General features: G+C 51.6%; 1 protein-coding gene across 2 annotated transcripts in view; it reads left to right on the forward strand.

Annotated features, from left to right (window-relative positions):
- The window catches only part of PCDH1 (protocadherin 1), a 50,949-nt gene that overhangs the window by 25,420 nt on the left and 3,988 nt on the right, over window positions 1-21,541 (forward strand). Inside the window, exon 5 of one of the 2 annotated variants that reach the window (XM_010718850.2) lies at window positions 20,284-20,325. The exons of the other annotated variant lie outside the window; for it this stretch is intronic. Coding sequence (XP_010717152.1) covers window positions 20,284-20,309 — 26 coding nt within the window. The 3' untranslated portion in view covers window positions 20,310-20,325. The remainder of the gene's footprint in view (window positions 1-20,283; window positions 20,326-21,541) is intronic. 2 annotated transcript variants of the gene reach the window in all.

The raw sequence follows: 21,541 nt of genomic DNA on the forward strand, positions 1-21,541 counted from the left end.
GCTTCAGTTGCTTCCTCAGCCTTGGCTCTGGCTGTGCACATGACACCAATTTTCCTCTACCCGCTGTCTTCTGTGCTCTTGTACTTAGAGGGAGCTTGCTGGGGGGCTGGCAAGCTGAAAGGAATCTCTTGGAGTAGAGAAAGGTAGTGCTAAGGGTTCTTCTGAAATCTCCTGTTTCTGGGAGCATCCTTGACTTTGGGACAGAGTTGAAAGTGTTCGGAAAATCTTGGAGCTGGAAGCATACTGGGTTTCCCTCTTACAGCACAGAGGGGGCCCAGGGCAACTTGGGGGCCTGAAGGTCTAGCAGTATATCTTCCCCTTCTTCCCAGGTTAGTTCCTGGGATAATGTTGTGCCCAACAAAGCGAGGCAAGTTTCTTCTTTGTCTGGATGGGCTCCCAAATCCATTGGATGCTCTGGCAATATGAGACACCCTGTTGCCTGAGGATGTTGTGCAGTCAGCTTTCTTCCCAAGACAATTGGGAAAAGCAGTATGGAGAGGTTTCTGGTGCAGGATGACTGCAGAGGACTTGTCAAGAGCCCTCAAGTACCAGCCAGGTGCATGCAGAATGCACAAAGGTCTTGTGTGAAGGGAGCTGTATGTGGCTGTGCTGCTGGGTACAGCAGAGAGGTGGTGTTGGAGCTAAGAGAGGGGATCTTGAGCTCACGAATGTGACAGATGACTCAGAGAAAGTGAAGGAGGAGCAAGGTGAGAGAGGAGAACCTGGAAGTTCTGCAGTAGGAGATGGAGGGCATTCTGCAGTCCTTGGCGTGTTCATCGTCTTCCTGCCAGGATCTTACGGGATGAGCAGACCCAAACAAGGCACAGATCTGTGCTCTCTGGTGACAGGGATGGGACCCGAGGGAACGGCATGGAGCTGCATCAGGGGAAGGTTTGGCTGAGTGTTAGGAAAAGGCTCTGCCCCAAAGAGCGGTGGGCATGGAACAGGCTGCTCAGGGCAGTGGGCAAGGCTCTGAGCTGCTGGAGCTCAAGGAGCATTTGGATAATGATCTCAGACATAAGCTTTGGATTTTGGGTGGTTTTGGAGCCTGGGGTTGGATTCAGTGACCCCCTTGGGTCCCTTCCAAATGGAGAAATTCTATGGCTCTATGGTTCTAAGGCCAGGGAACAATGCTCAGAGTAGGGGCAGCTGTGGGGGCAAAGCACCCAGGCACCTTTGGAGTCCCCGGCCTTAACCCACTCCATAAATTCAGCATTCCCACTGCATAGGAGCTGTAAGTGCTCACAGGGTAGAGCAGAAGTCATCTCGCACCCACAGAACCTCGCAGTTCTTTGGGTGCACACAGGATAATGGCGTGCTGGAGCTCCCGTTCTGTTCACTGCCCCCAGCCTGGTTCTCCTCCCGTGGCAGCTGCTGGGTGTCCTGCTGCCTCCAGCACCCACCTCGACCTACATAAAATCCAGTGAGAGCCGAGGCCGCGGCGGGGCACGGCTCTGGGGGATCCACTGGCATTAACTCCATCACCCTGGTGCTCTGCAGATTATCTGGCAATGGCAGTTCAGTGAACTTGTGGGGCTGGGGTGAGGGCTGTGATGCCTTAAGCAGGCAGTAAGGGGACTCAGGTGCCAGGACACGTGGTTTGGGGATCACAACTTTCCGGTTGCCTTGGGTTGGTCCACTGGGGCCATATTTCCCACTGCATTCCGGACCTCTCAGTGGCATGAGACATGCCTTGTTTGTGTAGGGGAGGGTCATGTCGTCCTACTAGAGAGCTATGCGACCACTATGACCTTATGGGAATATCTCACCATGCTTCTGTTGCCACTCAGAGTGCTCCAAGAGACCCTGCTTTGTTCTTGTGGAGCTGGAAGACGGAGCCATTCTTGACCTTATATTAAACTGAAGAGACTAATTGGATCCCACACACCCTATCTTGCGGCACGAGCGCAAGATTGACACGACTGTGCTTTTTCTAGGCTTTCATCTAGTTATAAATATCCAACATAACAGGGCTTCCATTGCTTTCTCCAGGAGATTATCCCTGCAGCCGAACCAATCTGATAAGCAAGTATGCAAGGCTATTTATAGCTCCTCAACTGGAAGACAGATCCATGCCTTTTCTTTGTAGATGGTTCTTCACTTGATTAACACACATATCAGTGTCCTCCTTTTTTGGACACCTTTTACTGTGCAGACTGCAGTAAAATGCTCTATTGCAGGGGCTGAGCCAGGTCCTTTTCAGGAGGAATTACGATCTTACTGATGAAGACTCCTCCAATATCTTGGCACTGACGCACCAGCTCCACAGTCATCCCAGGCATTTGTCATCCCTGGTATTTTACCTTGCTGCCCACTGCTTCCTCCCCAGCGTTTTGCCATGCCGCTATCCGCTCCTGTGAGGTTTCTGAGCCTAATCTCCCACTTGTCCACCGGTTGCCTTCACTGAAGACATCTGTTCCCATCATCCAATTATGAGAGGCTCTGTTGAGGAGCCTGGGAGTGGTCGTGCTCTGCGAAGGGTCTTCCACATTGCAGTGTATGCAGGTTGGGTAATGCAAGTGCTGGTATGTCTTTCTCCTCTGGTGAAAACTTAGTGGGATCGCTGTACCAAGCTATGCAATTTGGAGAATGTTACATAAAGGCTTTTAGGAAATTAGGAGTTGCTATGTGAAGGCTGTTTCATTCTGCTCCTCTGTGGTATGGAGGTACTCAAGATGACAGTATAGTGGTTAAAATATTCCTGAGCTGCATTCTTCAGCCCACAGAACAGGGGCAAGTGTTTAATTTGTTTCATCCCCATTATTTAAAGTGGGGACCCCATGCCACTCTTAATGCATGCCATTACAACCCCACACTGAATATGTAATTAACAACCATCCCATGAGCTTTTGCAATGCACTTAGTGCAGCAGTATCTGTACTTCACAGATGTTAATGAGCCCATCTTACAGCTCCCCTTCCAGGAAGGCAGACCCACCATGGGTGGGGAATGAAATAGGAAAGGATAATCTGAGTTTTCTGAGCTGCTTGCTGGCTTTGGGTGGATGAACAGGCAGCGTTCAGGCATCCAATGCTTGGAGGGCGAGTGCTGCTGCAGGATCCTGGTGCCACGGAGCGGCAGCCCAGCTGTGGGCAAAGGGCAAAGCGCCGGATGCCTCTGGGCAGCTGCTGACGCATGAGGCGAGAGCAGTGCATCATTGAGAGGCTGTGACAGGGATGGATGCAAAAACCTCTCACTTGGTTCATAGCTATGGGCTTTTCCAACAAAACCAGCCTTTTTTCTCAAGGTCTCCTGGCTCCTTTGTACACATCAGCATGGCTCTTTAGGGAGTGAGCTGAGGTAGCGTTTCATGGGTTTGGCTGCTGGACTTAATAGAGAAAGCCCTCTCAGTCCCAATTTCCCATTATTTTGAGGAAGATTGGCGAATTGATGTGTTGTGAAGCCAGGAGGAGCAGCTCATCTGACCCTCTTTGTGACATGGGTCATAAAATTCTACCCTGTGCATCATGTTTCTGGCTGGGGCTGAGCAGCAGCTCTTTGGGAGCAGAGCCAGCTGTGGTAGCTGGTGAAGACCAGTGTGCTCCATCCCCAGTGGACCAGCCCAGATATAGGTCCTCTCTGACCCAATTTTGCAAACCTGCATTTGAATTCCACTTGAGCACCCCTAGCTTCCATTCTTCCCATTGAACTTGATAATGTCAGAAGATGCTCCACTTCATACGTGCTTGCAGATCACACGCAAGCAAGTCAATGCTTAAAGTCCTCTTTGATAGACTCAAAAGCCAAGTGAAGTCTTTTCCCATGAACTGAGCTGAGTCAAGGCGTTTTGGCAGCCACCTTCCCTCCCACCCTTCCTTGGGCTCCTCCCAGCTGCTGCCATCTGCTCCCAGTGCCACCACAGACCTGCAGCCCCGCTCCTGGGCAGCAGCAACATCTGGCCAGGCTTGGCTGTGAGCGCTGCGTTTTGGCAACCCTTCCAAGGGCTGCCTGGGAGACTTATCCTCCTGCTTCCCTTTGCTGCACTTCTGAATGTAGCTCATGTCCTCCTTCCTTTCCTATCATTTTTGTCTCTGCATGACCTCCCATTTGCCAACAACCTTCTATCAGCGTGGATGTGTCCAGATGATAGCCCACAGCTCGCCAGCAGCATCTGCATCTCCAGCAAGCACAGATATGATATGGCTGCTAGAACTTATGCTATAGTCTTGCACCAGTCACGTGTGCCCTTTGCTTGCAAACCAAGCTGCCTGTGGCTACTACTGGACTGGGCACAACATCTGCCCTGGGTGGAGGTGGGCAGCCCAGGAGAGCCCTCCCATCACTATGCTCCTGGTGATAAAATGACTTTGCAGCACTCGGCAGCTGCTATCTCCCATCTCCTACTTAGTTTCAGCTTGGTCATAAGCTTCTCTTTAAGCTTCTCACTATTATTGTTCTGTTCCTCCCCGCCAGCAGCTGGGACGAAAAAATTATTTTGTCTCCTCCAACACAGATCTGCCAGAATGAAGTCTCTAGATCTAAAAACCTATTCTTCTTTTTTGCATTATCTTTAAATGTCCCTTTTGTCTTGCGGAAAGAGTTTCAGGCACATGTTCAGTCTGCAGATTTTTTTTTTTTTTTTCTCAAACATACCCTGCAGCATTTTTGCTTTGTTGCAGAGGAATGCTTTGCCCAGACTCCCCTCCTTGCTGTGGTATTCTGGCTGGTGCTGTGTTGCTCCTGGTCGAGCACCAGTAAGCCTGGCCAGGATGCCAGTATGGATCTCTTAAAGAGAAATCTCACCTTGTTGGAGGAAGATGAGGATATGAGTGGACAGTAAGGAAACATGGTTCTCTGGCTGGCACTACATGTCAGCATCCCCTCTGACTGCCTGAGATCACCTGTGTTGACTATTGGCTTGGGTCTGGCTAGTGCTTGGACTCAGCACCAAGAGAAGGTGGTGTGACGTGGTGGGATTTTGTTTTATTAAACTGTAGCCTTCTCTTTTATAACTCATCAGGGCTGGAATTATTTACTGTAGATGTTTCATCATTACTAAGTGGTTTCCAGACCCTGTTCTCGTTTAGGGTAGGCATAACGATGATCTCTCTATGATCATAGAATCACAGAATTGTTTGAGTTGGAAGAGACCTTTAAAGGTCATCCAGTCCAGCTCTCTGCAATGAGCCCCATCCAGCCTGACCTTGAGTGTCTCCAAGGAAGGGACATCCACTGCATCTCTGGACAGCTTGTTCCAGTGCCTCACCATCTTCCAGATCTCATCTACTTCTACAAATTACTTCTGTGTTTCTCAGTGGCCCTCAAGTCCACAGACATCTGCATGTCTTTATAAGAAACCCTGAGCTTCTCTGCTTTCCTCGCATAATGTCGGTTCCTCCCAGAAGGCAGGTTCTGATTTTCCTAACAGCTACTGAAGGGCAACATGAGAAAAGATTCTTATCATGAGAAACAGCATCTGAGAGACTGCAAATGGCCATGGATTACACCATCTTGGTTTCAACATGCCATCTCTGTCAGAGACATAATTTCAAACTTGTTCTCACCCTTATTTCCTCCTTTCCCTGTGTTCCTGCAGTGTGTCTGGATAAAATGTCTCTTACAAAAGTCATGGAGGTCAGGGTTGCTGTGGCATGCCACGTCAGCCGTGTCACCTTCCTTAATTGTACTGAGGTGAACAGGGTACAGCTGTTTTTCTGCCTCAGACTCAGTAACAAATACATGTCTACCAGCTAGAGAGAATGCCTTTAATCCTCCCAAGACCTTCTAACGAGTATGCCACTTGCTTCAGAGGCTGTCCAAAATAGCTTTAATAATTCATTTGACATTCTCTTCTTTGTCTCCCAGGATTATGTGTTGATGTACATGTAAGATTGTCCTGAAGTTCTCCAAAGATCCTTGGCAGATTCCGGGCCTCTCTAGAGGCATTATTTATTTGAAGGAGCCGCATTTCCCTCTTGGATTCTGATGGCTTTATTCACCCTTTCTATCCCTCAACTGTGACTGCAGCTTACGAAGGATTTGGGTAGAATGATCTCTCTGTGTCAGTGCCCAGAGGCAGAAAGTTCCATATTTCTATAGGAAGATGCCTTCCCTCTTAGGATGGATAGGTCCCCGTGGCTGTATTTACACCTCCTCCATTTGAAATAGGTCTCCTTAGGTTTTTCCTCTTCCTTTCAGTCCCGTGCTGGGATGTGGCATCTTCCTTTCCCTCTTGCTGTTTGTGGCAAGATGATGGGAAAAAACAGAACACCACCTCCCTCCTCATATGTTCATGTTCCTCCTGCTCTGAAAGTATCAGGTGGAGAAAATGCTGTCAGTTTTGTTAATCTCTATTCTTTCTTCTATTTGGAAGCATTTTAAAACTTTACATTTTAAAACCAAAAGGTAAAAACAAAGAAGAGTGGCTTTGGAACCACCAAACTTGGCAGTTTCTGCTGTGACTTTTCTCATGGGCTCCTTCTGCAAAAGGAAGGGAGGAGAGAGCTTTTATCTGAGAATTATAAATGAGCTTTTGAAGGGGAGAAAAATTTTGCTGTCCCAAGCAAAGGAGGATTTCAGTTTCCCAGTGATGCTGAGAACAATGGTAGATTAACCCAACACGTCAAGTTGTGTCAAGCAGGTATTCCTTTATTGCAGCGCACATAAGGGATTGCTCTGCCCAATACCTGCACCTTGGCTCATGTGCAGATTACGTTTATTGGTTGTGCTCATACGTGCTCGTGTTTTTACCCAGAATTTCATGCATATGCTAAATATTTTCTCGAACTCACTAATGTTTTCTTAGAACTGATTAACAAAAGACCCTCTCCCTTAGAGCGCAGTCCCCCTGAGGGTCTTCTTGGTGGTTATCTGGGGGTTGAGGGAGGAAGGCTGATAGTCTTTATTCGCTCCTAAGCTTTTTGCCCCAGTCTTCAGGAGTGTGTTCAGAAAGGTGTTTGCCTCCTCTTCAAATGTGATTTCTCTTGTATGTCCTAAAACGGCCCCTCCATCTTCAATTTGACTTCGTTTTCCTTCCTTATCTTTAAGATACCACATATGGTACCTGCAGATACTGATGCTTGCAATATTTGAGGTCCTCACTCCATCACCTTTCTGGCGGAGAGAAGACCTGGTGATGCCACGTAGCTGCCACAGGCAGGGCAGGAATGCTTTCCTCCACCATTGCATCTGAGCAAGGTTGAGGCTGAGTCCCAGCTCTGTGGCATTAAATCAGAGAGATCTTTACCTTCACATTGTGGTTACAAGCAGAGCTGAGAGTGCTGTGATGTGTAGGCTACTGCCACCAGCCTGCACTGTAATTACATTGGTTTTTTTTTGTTTTTTTTTTGTGCCATTGCCTGGCAATGGCTGCAGATGCCTAAGCATAATGGTCATCAACAGCTATTCTTATCTGCACCATGTCTGAGCACCCTTTCTTTAGTTTGGTACAAAGTCTATTTGCCAAAGAATAGGTCGTCATCCCCAAGCTATTTGTGGGTTCAACGCAAGGTCACTAGACTTGGTTACTGGAAGCAGCTTCCAGAGGGGAGGGTTGGGCCCCTTCTTCCTTCTGCAGCGTTGCTCAGAATGACGCGTTGGGCAAAGCAACTTCAGGCTTAAAAATACGCATTAGAGCAAGGCTTGAGCCCCCAAGCTTTGTCCTGCTGCTGGGCAGTGCTCTGGTTGCAGCAGCCCAAGTGCCATCCATGGGAGGCAGCAGTTGAGCTGGGAGCATTTTGGTGCCAGTGCCCTGTGTGCTGTTCTCAAGAGTGCCAGCACAGGCAGTGCCCTCCTCCAGCGTGCTTTGCTCATCCCTGTCCCTGTGTCACATGCTCTGCCATGCCAGCACAGCTGCCTGGCAGCATTCAGACTGGATGGAGGAGTGGGACAGGCTGAAGTTTTGCTGGGTCATTGTTTCTTTTTGCCACAACCCTCCGAGCAATTTTGCCACCCTGACTCCACCAGGAGCAGGACCTGCAGAAGGACGACGAGCAGCCAGAGGTTGGCGTTCAGATCCAGAATGTCTAAGCCAGAATAAGCAACCAAGAGTAAAAGCAATAGACAACTTAGATCCCTCAGCGGTCCCAGACTATTTGTTGTTTTCAAAGAGCTGCTCCCTTAGAAAGCTCCTTTTGAAGTAATTTGACACGTCGTTTCCAGCTCCTCTATGATCTAGCTCGGTTATTTCCCCTTTATCTGCCTCCGAGAGCACCTGAGTGTCTCTATAAACCTGCCAGTGCCTCCTCCCATGCAAGGGGACCTGCATTAGTACGGGATTTAAACTTAATGCCCGAGAAGCTTATGAAGTCTCCCATTTGAGCTTCTCGAGGACTTCACACTGCATTTTTTTCTCACAAAAATAGCATGTGCCTGAGTTTGAAGGATTGGTCAGCTGCAGATCCCTCAGATGGAAAATCCCTCTTGTCGGCGTGAGATAGAGGATAAGGGATTCATTCCTGTCCCCAGTGAAATCAATGCGAGCTTTGCTATTGAGACAGGTCAAATGTCAGTCTCAGTTGTTCGCTCTTCCCTAGGATTTTATCCTTTGTACTCGCACTATCAATGAATCTCTCTTCCTGTCTCCTTCCCACAAGCTCTCATCCATCCTGATTTGAAGTCACCTCCATTAAGTGGTTGTAACGCTAGCTCTTTGCTTTACTTGCAGAGAGGACACTCCATAAATCTAACATTAGTCATGGCATCTGGCGAGAGCTACCAAGGATAGGCCGCTTTGACTCAGAGGTTATCTAACCGTATCAGCCCCCGCATTTGCCTTCCTCTCAGGGAGCCCAGGCTCCCTGGCAGGATCTAGGGCTCGTTTAGTGCCTGCTGATGCAGCCCTGCAATTTGCTCAGGGCTTCCTATAGGAGCAGCAGAGCAATCAGCTCCTTGCTCCCAGGGCTGTGTGGTCACACCTGGGCTCCCTCTTCACCTCCTCATCCCTCTCCATGGTCCAAGCAGGACAGCAAGTGCTCTGCAGTCAACTGCACATCGGGTCCCTTGGTGTTCTTCATGGTGGGTGGGATCCCTGTTCATTGATAGATGCATTCAGGTGCATCCAGGTAGATGCAACCCACTTGCACTGGGTTATGGGACTTCCTAGGTAACCTGCAGTGGCCTTCAGGTGGGTTCCACATAGGAAGGGAGAGCTGCAGTTCATAGAATCCTAGAACCTTAGAATACACCTGGTTGGAAGGGATTGATAGGGATCATTAAGTCTAACTCCTGGTTCCGCACTGCACCACCCAAAACCCAAACTGTATGTCTTAGAATGTTGTCCAATCGTTCCCTGAGCTGTGGCAGCTCAGGGCTGTGCCCACTGCCCTGGGTGTTTGTTCCATGCCCACTACCCTCTGGTGCAGAATTCCTTTCTAACACCCAGCCTGACCCACTCCTGATGCAGCTCCTTGCCATTCCCTTGGGTCCTGTTGCTGATGCCCAGGCTCTGGTGGACACCAAGTCCTACCCACTGCCCTGCTGCTGAATACAAAGTGCCAGAGTTTGTTCTTGAGCCTTGGAGCCAACAGGCCATGGCACAGCTCACGTCCTTTGGGCTGAACTCTCTTGCTTGGGGTGATCTCACCCATCCTGCTCATTGGGAAAGTTTCCTCCATGATGCTCACCCCATGCTGTGCCCAGGCTCTGTCTAGCAGAGATGTTCAGCACTGGGTAAAGGCAGACCATCTGCAGAAACAACCTTGGTGACGAGGATTGTGTTGGTGACAGTTCTTGGAGCAGCTGGGATTTATACCCAGGGCCATTACTGGAGGGTGAGACCTGGCTGAACTGACTGCACTTAAAGCCATTTAGGGGAACAAGCAAAAACGCAGTGTGTCAGGAATGAAGCAGCTTGGCTGGTCCGTGTGTGTGAGAGGACGTGTGCCTCTGGTTCAGGCTGTCGGTGGTCATTTACTCGTTCAGGTTGTAAATGGTGAAATGTTCTTACGTGGATGGCCATCAACCCATTGGGTGAGGCAGGGTGCTAGGGCTGCACAGACACGAGTTCATAAAAGCAGCAGTTCTCAATCAGTTATATGGCTGTGTCTGCTTTACAACAACCTTGCTCGGAAACGAACAAGCCAGGAGGCAGCGAGAGCAAGAAAATTAGGATCTGGTCTTTGCTCAGGGATGTGTCAGAACAGCATGTTGTGGTGTTTTATGGCTGCTGGGGAGAGAGAAGATGGAGTAAGGAATGTAAAATGACAGAGAGTGAGTAGATGTGATATTTGCCTGATGTATTTTGCTAGTAATTAGTATAATGCCAATTAAATATAAGTAATCTTTTCTTCTGCTGTATAAGTTATTGCTTGAAAATATGCCAGCTAAAACCAAGATATTACACTTTGAGAGGTAGGGAGGTCTCTGTTCCTTGAGGATCTCCAGATGAAATTACCCAGACAACAGGGATCTTGACAAAAGCAAGGCTTATTATTATCTAGAAGGAAAATGAATAAAAGCCAAAGAAATTGCGGATTCTGTGTCTGGCTGCTCATTAGCCACACAGGAGGGGCACCCACAGAGACGCACCAGGGAGAGAAAGCAAACATCTTGCATTCCTGGAGACAGTGCTTTGCCAGTATTGTTCCCCATTGCCTCCCTCAGCCTTGCCATGCTTGGGCTGCTCTCCTCTGGCACTCCCCAGTGCCCACATGTATTTATCCTCCCCCCAGCCCTATTTTCCCTTTGCTGACCCATTCAGTGATGCTCAACACTTGGGCTGCTTTGCCCCTTGGTTCCCTGGGACGTCAGCCTCCTTAATGATGATTAATAGCTTCCTTCAAAGGGTCAGTTGCTGATCGTAGACATCTCGAATCACAGATGCTTCTGAGGTCTCTACCTGGCTGGTTTGGAGCTTCTCTTTCAAGCAGGTTTGCTGCTGTTTCTCCCAATGCTATACATTCATTTTCTACTGAGCTATAAGGAGCAGAACTGCTACTATTATCTCCTTTTGAAAAACAACCTGTACAAATCTCTCCCTTGCACCGATTCTGGAAGTTTTCATGCATCTCTGTTGGACTGTGAAATCAAAATCTCCTCCTGATAGTCCAACTGTTTGCTCACGCTGTGCTCTGAGGGTGATGGAACCGGCAAATCCCTTCGGCCACTGTGCCTCAAATACAAAATGAGGCTGTGTCCCCGCTGCCCTGCCAGGTATGGGCCCTGTGTTCATTAAAACACAAAGTATATCTGCTCAGCATCTCCAGGACTCCCTCCAGGGTGCAGACCTGGCAGCACTTGGGATCTGCAGCACCCAGTGGTAGCGGGGATCGGTGCTCCCCCTCCAGTGACATTACCCTTCCCGTTCCCACTATACTACAAGAGTGTCATCCCAGTAGCAAACACAGGGCTCAGCAGTGCTCATCAGCATCTGGTGGATATTCTTTTTGCCCATGTCTTCCCGCACAGAGCCCAGCCTGCTCTATTCCCCACTCCTACCCCTCCCTTTTCTCAGAGATGTGGCGATGTCCTCCTGTGCATGCTCACGTTTGCGAGCTGCAGTGGCACTGACACCTCCCATTTTTCCGTGAGCAGAAGGCACCTCCCCATGCACATCTCTGAGCCGCATCCCTCAGTCCCTCCGCTAGCAGGACGGCAAGCAGTGTGATCCACAAACGTTACCCACCCACCTGGCCTCATTCCTTGGCACGTGCACGGTGCGTGCGCTGCTCCTGCCGTGTGCCAGTCACAGATCCCCTCCCATTCGGCTTCCACTGCGGATTTCCACCCTGCGAGCGTCTGGGTGTTGGAGGAGCGAGCAATGTATGATTTTGGTGAGCGGCTCCTCAGCACAACTCAGAGGCATGGTCTCCCCTGCATGGGTTGCCCTTGTCCTTCAGCAGGCTGACGTCCTCCTCTAGAGTCAGGTCCTTCATCCTGTGTTTTTCATGAAGGTCTTGGACTTGATGATCCCCAGAGGTCCATTCCAACCCCTACAATTCTGTGATCTGTATGCAATTGAGCATGCTCGACCTGCTCCTTTCCCCTTCCCAAATCTTGACTCCTTTTCTCTGTAGCAGGCACTTCAGAGAGCCCCCAGCCACTAGCTATTTCAGGGCAATATCCCATAACTGCATTGGGTTTCACATTGGATGCTCTGAAGCTGGTGGTGACAGGATCCACGCAAAGGCAACAAGGCTTGTGCACACTGACCTGTATCACCAACTCTAATCTCAGTTCCTTGGGCTCAGCCTTACCCAGGGCTGCTCCTCCTCCTCCCCAGCCCCATGTCTCCCACTGGGCAGTGGGTTGTCTGCCTGCAGCCCCCTGGCTGATGTGAGCCCCTCACACCAAGTTGTGCTTCCGTCTGTCACTCAACATCTAGGTGACTCCTGAAGCCTTGAGCATCACTTCGCGTGCAGCTCCCCCTCCCCCCCCCTTCCACCCCCGCAAGAACAATTTCCCTTGATTCATTGTCCTGCTAGCGAAAGATTATTAAATTGTTGATGGAGCTTAACAAAGGTTTTGTTCAAAGGCAGACTCGTGAATGCCAGTTCTTTTCTCCTTGACACAAGAGCCGCAATAACGCTGCACAATGAACGGCAGCCACCCAGGAGCGGGAGCAGTGCTCATAAAGCCACGTGTCCCCAAGTCCCCATGCCCCCCCAAGATGCTCCCCGTGCCGCTCACATGCAAACTTCCAGGTGAGGTCCAAAACCTACAGCCAGTTCACACTGTTTATTTGTTTTTCTCATGTGAATCATTATTGGGATGCCAGGAGGATGGAGGAGCTGGGAGGTGGGCGCACGGTGCTGGCGCAAGGCTGGCACTGCTGCTCCCGTCCCCCACCTTCTCCCATTGCAGCCTCCGCATCCCGCAGTGGGGATCATTAGAGAGGCTGCGCAGCCTCAGGCTGCTTGACATTTAGCATTATTCAGGCTTATTTTCTATTGCTTATCACTTCAGCAGATTTCTAACACTAACACTTAAATTTTCCATGCTGGGTTTCCCTCAGGTTCATTCCTTTTTCTTTTCTTTTTTTTTTCCTTAAGTTTTAGTGAAGGTGTTCCAGCTGTTTTGTGAGAACAAGGCATGCTGTCTCGGCCCTGCTAACAAACTGCTTATAAGAATTCCCTTTCAAGGCACATTAGCTTAAAGACGCTTTGGAAGAGAGGTGTGGAATTTGGCACAGCAGCTGCCAGCATCGGCTGGGGGTTGTTTGTCCCCAAAGGGCCAAACTTTTTACTGCGTGGCTGTCAGTGCATGGCCCCATGGAGCTGCACCCACGCATCATTTTGTGCCCTCTGAGCAGCATCGTGCTCCAGCACAGCCCTTGTGCAAACTCGGTCCTCCTAGCAACCCTGGCACAGGAGCTCTGGGTACATCCTCCTGATGCAATCCCCTTTCCCAGCACTTCAGGTGTCCCCAGATTGTTTCTGGGGTGCTGTGGGACATGGGACACTCCTGGCTGATGGGAGGGTTTGGATCCAAGGGACTCTTCTCCCCAGTGTTGGCCTTCCCAGGGTATATTCCCTGCCCTCATCCCGCTCCCTGCAGAGACTGCCTCAAGCTCCACTGCCCTCCCTGATGAGTTGCTGCCAGGAAGGGAAGCATGGCTGCAGCTTTAATTAAATGATAAGGGCAGAGCCCCGGAAGTGTGGAGATAAGTGCAGTGGTGTCTGCCACCACACTTGCCTGGGCTCTTTCTAATTAGCTCAGAGAAGCTTTGTAGAGGACGGTTAACCCTTGGAGGGAGGCAGATGCAGCCTGAGGCTTGGGGTGCTGCAGGTCACACAGGAGTTAAGGGGACCCCTCCATGTGCCAGAACACCCTTCCCAAGCTCAGGTGCGAGGTGAAGCTCTAGGGTCAGCCACACAGGTTCCTTCTGTAAGAAGCATTTGGTTCTTTAATGCATCCCATGCCAGGTTGCTGTGCTCATTCCTTCCTGGGGACAGTGGCAAGGGTGCAGGAGCCATGGGAGAGGTCTCCAGTCCCCCTCAGAAGCTGTGGGAGAACAAGAAGGAGATGGGATAAGAGGCTGTTTATGGGAAGATGTCAGCAACCCATAACAATGAGAACCAGGAGATCAGAGGGACTAGATGCCCCAAGGACCCTGACCTCTACTCTCCCGCTAATCACCGAAGCTGGGGCTGGTGAGCACTCATTTTGGGGGCCAGAGAATGGCTTCTCTTCTGTGGGCACTCCATCACTCAGTCAGGCAGCTGGGACTCTGCTCCTCCTGAGCACCCCATCCCATTGTCTGCATGTGTCCTCGCATCCCCAGAGATCCCAAGTGGGACAGGAGGACAGCCAGACCACAGACCCAGGCTGGGACCCCTATGGGAACCTCTGGGAGGAATACTATGCACAGGAGGTGTTGGCAAAGGCCAAGTGGGAATGGTGCACGCAGCGATTGTGTCGGTATTTGGGCAGCAGGAATGCGCATCAGAGGCATGCATGCGCTAAGAGCCCCTGGGGATGGCAGGTGTTGTTCCCTGCGTGTTTACATAACCATCATTAGCCCTCGCAAGAGAGGATGCAAAAGCCAGAAGGGGAGGAACAGGCAGCCTGCAGCGACAGGGGCAGATGAACCAGCTGGGGACATCGCATCCCACCTCCCAAAGGTACTGCAGCAGCTGGTGCTCACCTGACCAGTGACCTGGCCAGGTGATATGGGGGCACGTGGGGAGGCGGGGGAGGACTTTGGCTATGGCACTGTTTGGTTTGGGTACTGCAGGGCTCCCTGCCCCTCCTGGAGGTTATTTGGTGGGTATCTGTTGTTTGCAGGTGCTGTGAGAAGTTCTCGGTTGGCGAAAGGACAGTTGGGGCAATATAGGCAGGTTTTTTTCGTATCATAGGCAGACTTGGCACTGTGCCTTATGATAGAATCACAGAATGATGAAAGTTGGAAAAGACCACAGAGATCATGTAGTCCCACCCCCACCATGCCTATTAACCACATCCCTCAATGCCACATCTCCTGAACATTCCCAGGGATGGTGATCCCACCACCTCCCTGCGCAACCTGTGCCAATGCATCACTGCTCCGTTGGAGAATAAACTATTCCTAATATCAACCCGAATCTCCCCTGGTGCAACTTACGGCTGTTACCTTTTACCCTACACATAGCATCAGTGAGGAGGATTGATCAGTAATGCCCACTGCTTGAGTCTGCTTTCAGTTGCTTGAAGTTTTGGCAAACTTTAATCGCAAGGAAACAGTTTTTCATGGCGGGCATCTGCCGCTTACCAAATATTTTGAAAAGTGTTGGTGAAATCTGTCCAGATTGCTCATTTCCAAGAGGAGGTAGGGAAGGAAGTGGCTGGTTTTGCTCACTGGTAAAGGAATCCCACTGCCCCCCAGCCCCACGCTTTGAAGATGCAATTTGCTGGGATCTCCTGACCCCTTTATTGTGCCTTCTTTGCTTTCTGCAGCCCATAGGGTGGAGTCCCAATGGCAGAGCCTCTCCCCCTAGCCCAAACCTGGTGCACCACCAAGGTGTCCCTATCCTCTTTACAGGAGGACCCCACAAAAGAGGAACATTTTCCACCAGACAGTGCCTCTGGTCTGCATCACAAAGCAGATTTGTAAGAAGTGAATTAAAACTGCAGGGACAATCCTAATTTTGGCATTTCCTAACCTTTGAACCCCCATAATCCTATTAAGGTAGTTCTTAACGTAATTATTCTGTAATTTAATGTAATAATTCTGCTTTTTATAGACCCACAAAGGTTGAAGCCCTGTGGTGCCAGGGCAGGAGATCATCCAAACAGCACCGCAAGCACAGACTGTGTGACAGGGGATGAGATTTTCTTTCCTGGGTATTACAGGGATTGCAGATGGCAATTTTGGAGGTCTTCCCCTGAGCCGCAGCCGTCGGTTCGGATGCTCCCAGTGCCGGTGGTGCGAATCGCACCCTGTTGCCGTGGCAATGTCTGTGGGCTGCGGGCTGCAGGCACAGCAGCAGTGGGAGGTGGCCCTGAAGCTCCGGCAGCAAAGGGAGGGGATGGGAGATGCGCCCCAGGGATCGAGGTGCAGGGTGGTGACAGAACGGTTCAGCATTTTGCTACCTGTGCTGGTGATGCTAGGGCTGGTGGGTGCATCTGTCCCCGTTAGTGACACACTGGTTCTGCTGTGATACCCTTGACAGGATCTGGGAAGTCATTTGCTTCAGCTCTGCAGCTCGTATGTGCTGCTGTAATACACTCCAGGGGCCACGGTTTGTTCTGTGTGTGCATCTGGGTGCTGACAAGCCTTGCGTTGCGTTCAGAGCAAGCTGTCTGCACTGGTGTTTAGCCACCATTATTCAGCATTCGGGCAGTGCTGCAGGGTCTGGGGGAGATGGCTGTGTGCCATCTAGCTGCTGTGTGCACTCTAGCTGCTGACTTGGGTGCCTAGGAGAAACCCATCTATGTGCTGGCATCAGAGCTGCACCTCTCTGAGTATTTATTGAGAGCACTGGTGTTGCTTGCTATGGCCTGGGAGCATTAGGTGCGGCGTTGAGCTGCAGCAACCACCGGATGGGCACCACCGGGTCACTCTCGGATACCAGGAGCCATCTGTTTGCGTGTGCCACAATGGTGTTAAGTTTGGAAAGCCATCTGCCTGGGTGATGTCGTGCTAGAATCGGTCCCCAAAGCCGTCTGTCTGGGTGTTGTAGTGTGAGGAATGGTCCTGCGAACCGTCTGCCTGGGTGCCGTGGGGACAGCATTAGCTCAGTCCAGGAAAATAGGGGCTGACGTGGTTGGTGCGGAGCGCTCTGCTGCTGCTCTCAGCTTCTGATATTTCTCTGCTCATCGATCTTTGGAGCATCACTGTGGAAACGGGCACAGCTCCAGCAGCCTTTCCCCGAGGCCTGGAAAGTGAAATCAGGATTGTGCTGGTGCTGCCCCAGAGGCAGAGGGCTTCTGGTGGTGGCCATGTGCTGGGACCGGGAGGGATGGGTGTGGGCTACAGGAGGGGAGTGTGGTGCTGCAGCCCCCCATATCTAGAGGATGAGCATCCAATTGTCATGCTCCCATAAAGGGGATCTGGGGTCTGCACTTTGCAGCAGAGCAGCTCAGGGCTCTGCAGCCACCTCCCACATCCCAAAAGCCCTCTGAAGGGGAAGGGGCAATGGAAGGAGCCCTCGAGTTCTCTGCATCAAAGGGATCACATGCAGAGCCAAATAGGGCAGGAAGCAGGGGATGGGCTGCTGAGCACTTGCTGCTCCAGTGATGCCGGGGGAAGGCACAGAGAAGGCTGAGACAAGAGTGGGAAGGGACTCATACAAAGATATGAAGATATGGGGCTGCTGGTGTATAAAACCAGGATTTCTGGGTGCACTATCCAACTAGATGCACTGAGAGGGAGCAAGGAAGCGGGAGCAGAGCATGAAGCAGCAGTGCCTAGAGCAAGCAGCACTGCAGGAGAGAGGTACCTGGAGGGAACAGTGCTGTGAAACATGGTACCTGCAGGACGTGGCAGTGCCTGGAGGGAGGAGAGCTGCAGGGGGTACCTGGAGGAGTGGCAGCACAGAACATGGCACCTGGAGGACGTGGCACTGCGGGGGATCGGTACCTATAGGCAGCAGCGCGGTGGGGAACGGTGCTCACTGGGAACAGCGCCGTGGGGGGATGGCACCTGGAGAGAGCATCACCATGGGGCACAACACCTGTGGGGAGCAGTGCTGTGGGGAGCCACGCTGTTGGGGAGCGGTACCTGGAGAGAGAGGGAGAGAATGGCAGCTGGCAGCGGGACGGCAGTGCGGAATGGGGAGATGGGGAGAGCGCTGTGGGTGGTGGTGCTGATGGGTGTGAGAACTTCAGGTGGAAAATTCGAGGAAGTGATGGTGCTGCAATGGCTCTGGTGAGCTGAGGTGAAGCAGGGGAATGGTGCTGGTATGAGGGAGCTGTTGGGAGGAGCAGCACCAGGGATCAGGAGATCCCACGGGGTGTGGGCAGGGAGGTTGGTGTGCTGGAGTGGGATGCCGTGAAAGGTCATTACTATAAGGAATGTCCCAGCAGTGGTCAGCAGAGCCCTGAGGGCTTGTGCAAGAGGAGCAGTGTTTTCGTGTGTCTGCACCAGGGAACAGAGATGGTAAAGCTGCCAACGTCCTGCTTAACCAAAAGAAAGCTGTGTGGAAAGAAATACTTGGGGCAGGTGTAGTGCTGCTGGGCTCTGAGCGGGAGTGGCTGGCTGAGTTAGATGCTGATGTTCTCTGTGCCATCAGGTGGGGAAGATGACTCTTTGCAATGTAACGCTTCAGGAATGCATCCTGCTTTGCCTCCAAGCTACTCCCCGCATCTCTGCAGCCCTGAGCCTCCCTGCTCCGTCCTTGCATGCTGTGCTTCCTTCTTCTTCCTCCAGGCTTCTTTGCACCCTGTGCCGTGCCCTGCTGCCTCATATCCTCAGTCCCATGTTCCTCCCTCCCAGAGCTGCTCCTCTGCATCCTCTCACCCCCAAACTCACAGCCACATGTGCTGTAGCACCCCTCCTCCCCCAGCCCCGCACACCACGCTCTTGGTGATGATGTCTGATGTGAATGGAAGAAGCAAACCAGACCATGCACACTGGAGATGGTGGCACAAAACCATGCTCCAGGCTGGCTCTCAGCATGTGTTGAAGATACTTGGCTTATGGTGGGTGAGGGACCCCCAGCTCATCTACTGCAGGAGATGGAAGTGCTGCTGAGTGATGCTGCCTGCTTTTGTCTCCTCCTTAATGGTACTCAAGTGCACTGCTGAAATCCCCCACGAAGAGCAATAAAACTACTAGAAGAGCCCTTGCGAGTGGGAAACAGAGAGATAATTAGCAGCAGCACCAATATGTGCCTCTTCCCGAAGGAGACGGCCCGGCACAGCCTCCTGCACAAAGAGCAGAGGTGCCCTGGATGCTGCAGAGCAGGGCTGCGGGAGGGAGCTTCCCCTCCTCCAGCTGGGGCCGGGACCCAGGCGCATCTCTGAATGCATCTCCCATAAAGGCCCTTTTCATCTGAAAAGTTCAAAGGGATGCGACTTTTACTGCCCCGGCTCATTCCTATGCAATGAGGCCGAGCAGCCCTCAGGCAGCCAGAGACAGCCAAGCAATAGAAAGGGAGAAGCCAGCGGGTGTGGACGCCCAAACAAGCACGCATCCCTCCAGGCATGGAGATGCTGATAGTGGGATAGGCTGACCCTCTGGGGTGCAGTGAGCAGGCTGTGGGAAATGATGTCTGCCCGGACACCGCAGTCAGAACCGGCCCTTTGTGGGCAGAATTCTCTTACCCCTCTGCTTACCCCTAAAGAGTTGTGCTTGCCTGTGGTGGCACATTGAACTCCAGCCCACCATCATGTGCTGAGAATTAGGCCGTGGGGTCGTGTTTGCAGTAAATTGTGGCTATTCAGGAATTGCACCCTGCCCGTTCCCGGGCTCTGGAAGCAGAGCTGGTTGTGCTTGCGGCACATAATGCGCTCCTTTAGCGGGAGAGCACTGATGCCAGCATCTCACTGCAAGAGACAGCACTGGAAAATGGCTTTCGTGCCAGAAATAAACAATGGGAAAAGCAGAATAAAAGATCCTGAACACCGAGTTCCTGCTTGACCCTGTGATTTCTCAGCTGCTATTGGCACGAGGAAATCTCCATGGCTTTGTTTGATGGAGAGGTGGCATTATTTCTGTCCCATGGCAGACCACCTTCCCTTGGAGCTGGAGCATCCCATGACATGAATGAGCAGCACCAACCCCTTCAAGAAGTGGGAATGGTGAGGACTTGTCCCACTTGTGTACTGGGAAAGGAGATGAGAGGTGTTGCTTGTTGTGCAGAAGTGAAAGACAGCACAACATGGCCTTGATCCTACCAAGCAGTGGCCATCCTGTTAGTACTGAGAGGTGAAAACAGGGTTTGATTATTTCTATCTGCAGCTCAGAGAAATAAATGAGGCAGTTCTGCACTTGCCCAGGGAGTGGGAAAACATTTGGTCCATGGCTCTGAGAACAATCCCAAAGACCATAGGCAAGCACAGCTCTCACAGTGACACTTGTGGGCTCTTTGTCTCCTCCGATGCTTGGTCCCTGGCTTTTGCACCCTGCAGCAAGTGCATGGCTGTCCCCTGTGCATGGGTTCTTCCATGTGTGCCCATCCACAGTGCCAAGTGTCCACATAAACCCATCCCAGTGGGTTGTGTCCATGTGCGTGCACATCACCGCAAGCCAGGTGGCCTCGAGCTCTGCGAGTCAGCTGGGAGGTGAGGATGAGGATGGAGAAACACAGCGGTGGCCAAGGAACTTTGGGAGGCTGGAGCCTGAAGGCTGTGGGTGCCATGAGGACATTTTGGGACTTGCTGCAATGCAGTGGGGAGGGGAGCAGGAGGATCCTAGGGTGGGTGTTTGGAGGCTGGGGCTTTGCACTGATGTGACCCTCTCGTCCTTTTTCTGCTCCTCATTAGAGTCCCCTGAGCGGAGCAGGCTGTGAAGGGGTCTGCACGGAGGTATGTCCTTGGGGCTGCTGCCAGGATATCGCAGCCAACGTGTGCACCAGGGGATGGGAGAGTTTGGGTTGCAGTGGGTGTTGTTTTAGGGCAAGACATGATCCCACACTGGTTTGTTGCTTACTATGCCTCTCTTCCATGCCCATCCTGTTAGCTCTCACGTTTGACCCTTTTTACCCATTCCCAGCATCGTATGGAGCCTTCTCCCACAAAGGTCTCAGTGTTGCTGGTGCATGAAAGTTGTGCGGGGTGACTTGGGATCACCCATGATCTTAAGCCCCGAGTTGGTGCAGGAAGGAAATGCTGGCAGAGACAAAGCCTCAGCATAGCATGAAAGGCTCCAATTTGCTTCTTGCCAGAACTGTGGGTCCCTTCAACCCAGTAGTATGAGCAGCAGTATGAGCCCTGACCTGCCAGCAGGTGCCAGAGGCAGTGATGTGTCCCAGGCAGTGGCAGGGGGCTGTGTTATGCCCAAGTGGGGCAGATAGCAAGAGATGGCTCATGCCTGGAACAGGTCTTGTAAGTATATTAGGAGTGGTGGGAATTCCAAGCTGGGGCCTCTGAAGACTCTTGGCAAGAGCAATGAGGCCTGGAAACCTCTGGCATAGTGGACACAAGGCAATGACCTGGTGCTGTTGATGGCCAGAACTTTCCACAAGCAGATCTAATGCCTTCATATACCTGGAGATCTGGAAAGGTGTTTGGTACACAGAGAGGTTTGGATGCTTCTGGGACAGGGATTCATGGGTGTCTTACTTCTCTGAGGGTTGGTGTTGGATTGCCCAGTTGTGCTTTGCTCAGGTCTCAGACTGTGAGAGACTGGAAGTTGGCTGAGGACCTCTAGCTAGGCTTGGAAAGGAACCTCCAGTGGGTCCTTGGAACGCCTGGTGATGAGCAGGGCTGGTGCTCAGGAAATCTGGATGTACTCAGGGCAGTGAAAAGCCCAGCAAGCTTGGGGCACTTCTTTAAGGATTCCTAATGTGCATGGCATGGCGTGTCCAATGGGGCTGGACCGAGGGCTTCATAACTCCTAGGGTGGGCTCAGTGAGCTCTGCTGCTTTATGATCCCACCTGCACCCACTGCAGGGTGCTTGTCCCCAGGGACATGGCTGTTAGGAATTTTGAGTTCTCTGCTTACATTTTTCATGTCTGTGTGTTCAAATGTCCCCTTCCTCCCAGCATCTGCTCCTCTTCCCAAAGGAGAACCAGAGTTCCT

The sequence above is a fragment of the Meleagris gallopavo genome, chromosome 15 (assembly GCF_000146605.3).
Source record: "Meleagris gallopavo isolate NT-WF06-2002-E0010 breed Aviagen turkey brand Nicholas breeding stock chromosome 15, Turkey_5.1, whole genome shotgun sequence".
Classification (NCBI taxonomy): domain Eukaryota; kingdom Metazoa; phylum Chordata; class Aves; order Galliformes; family Phasianidae; genus Meleagris; species Meleagris gallopavo.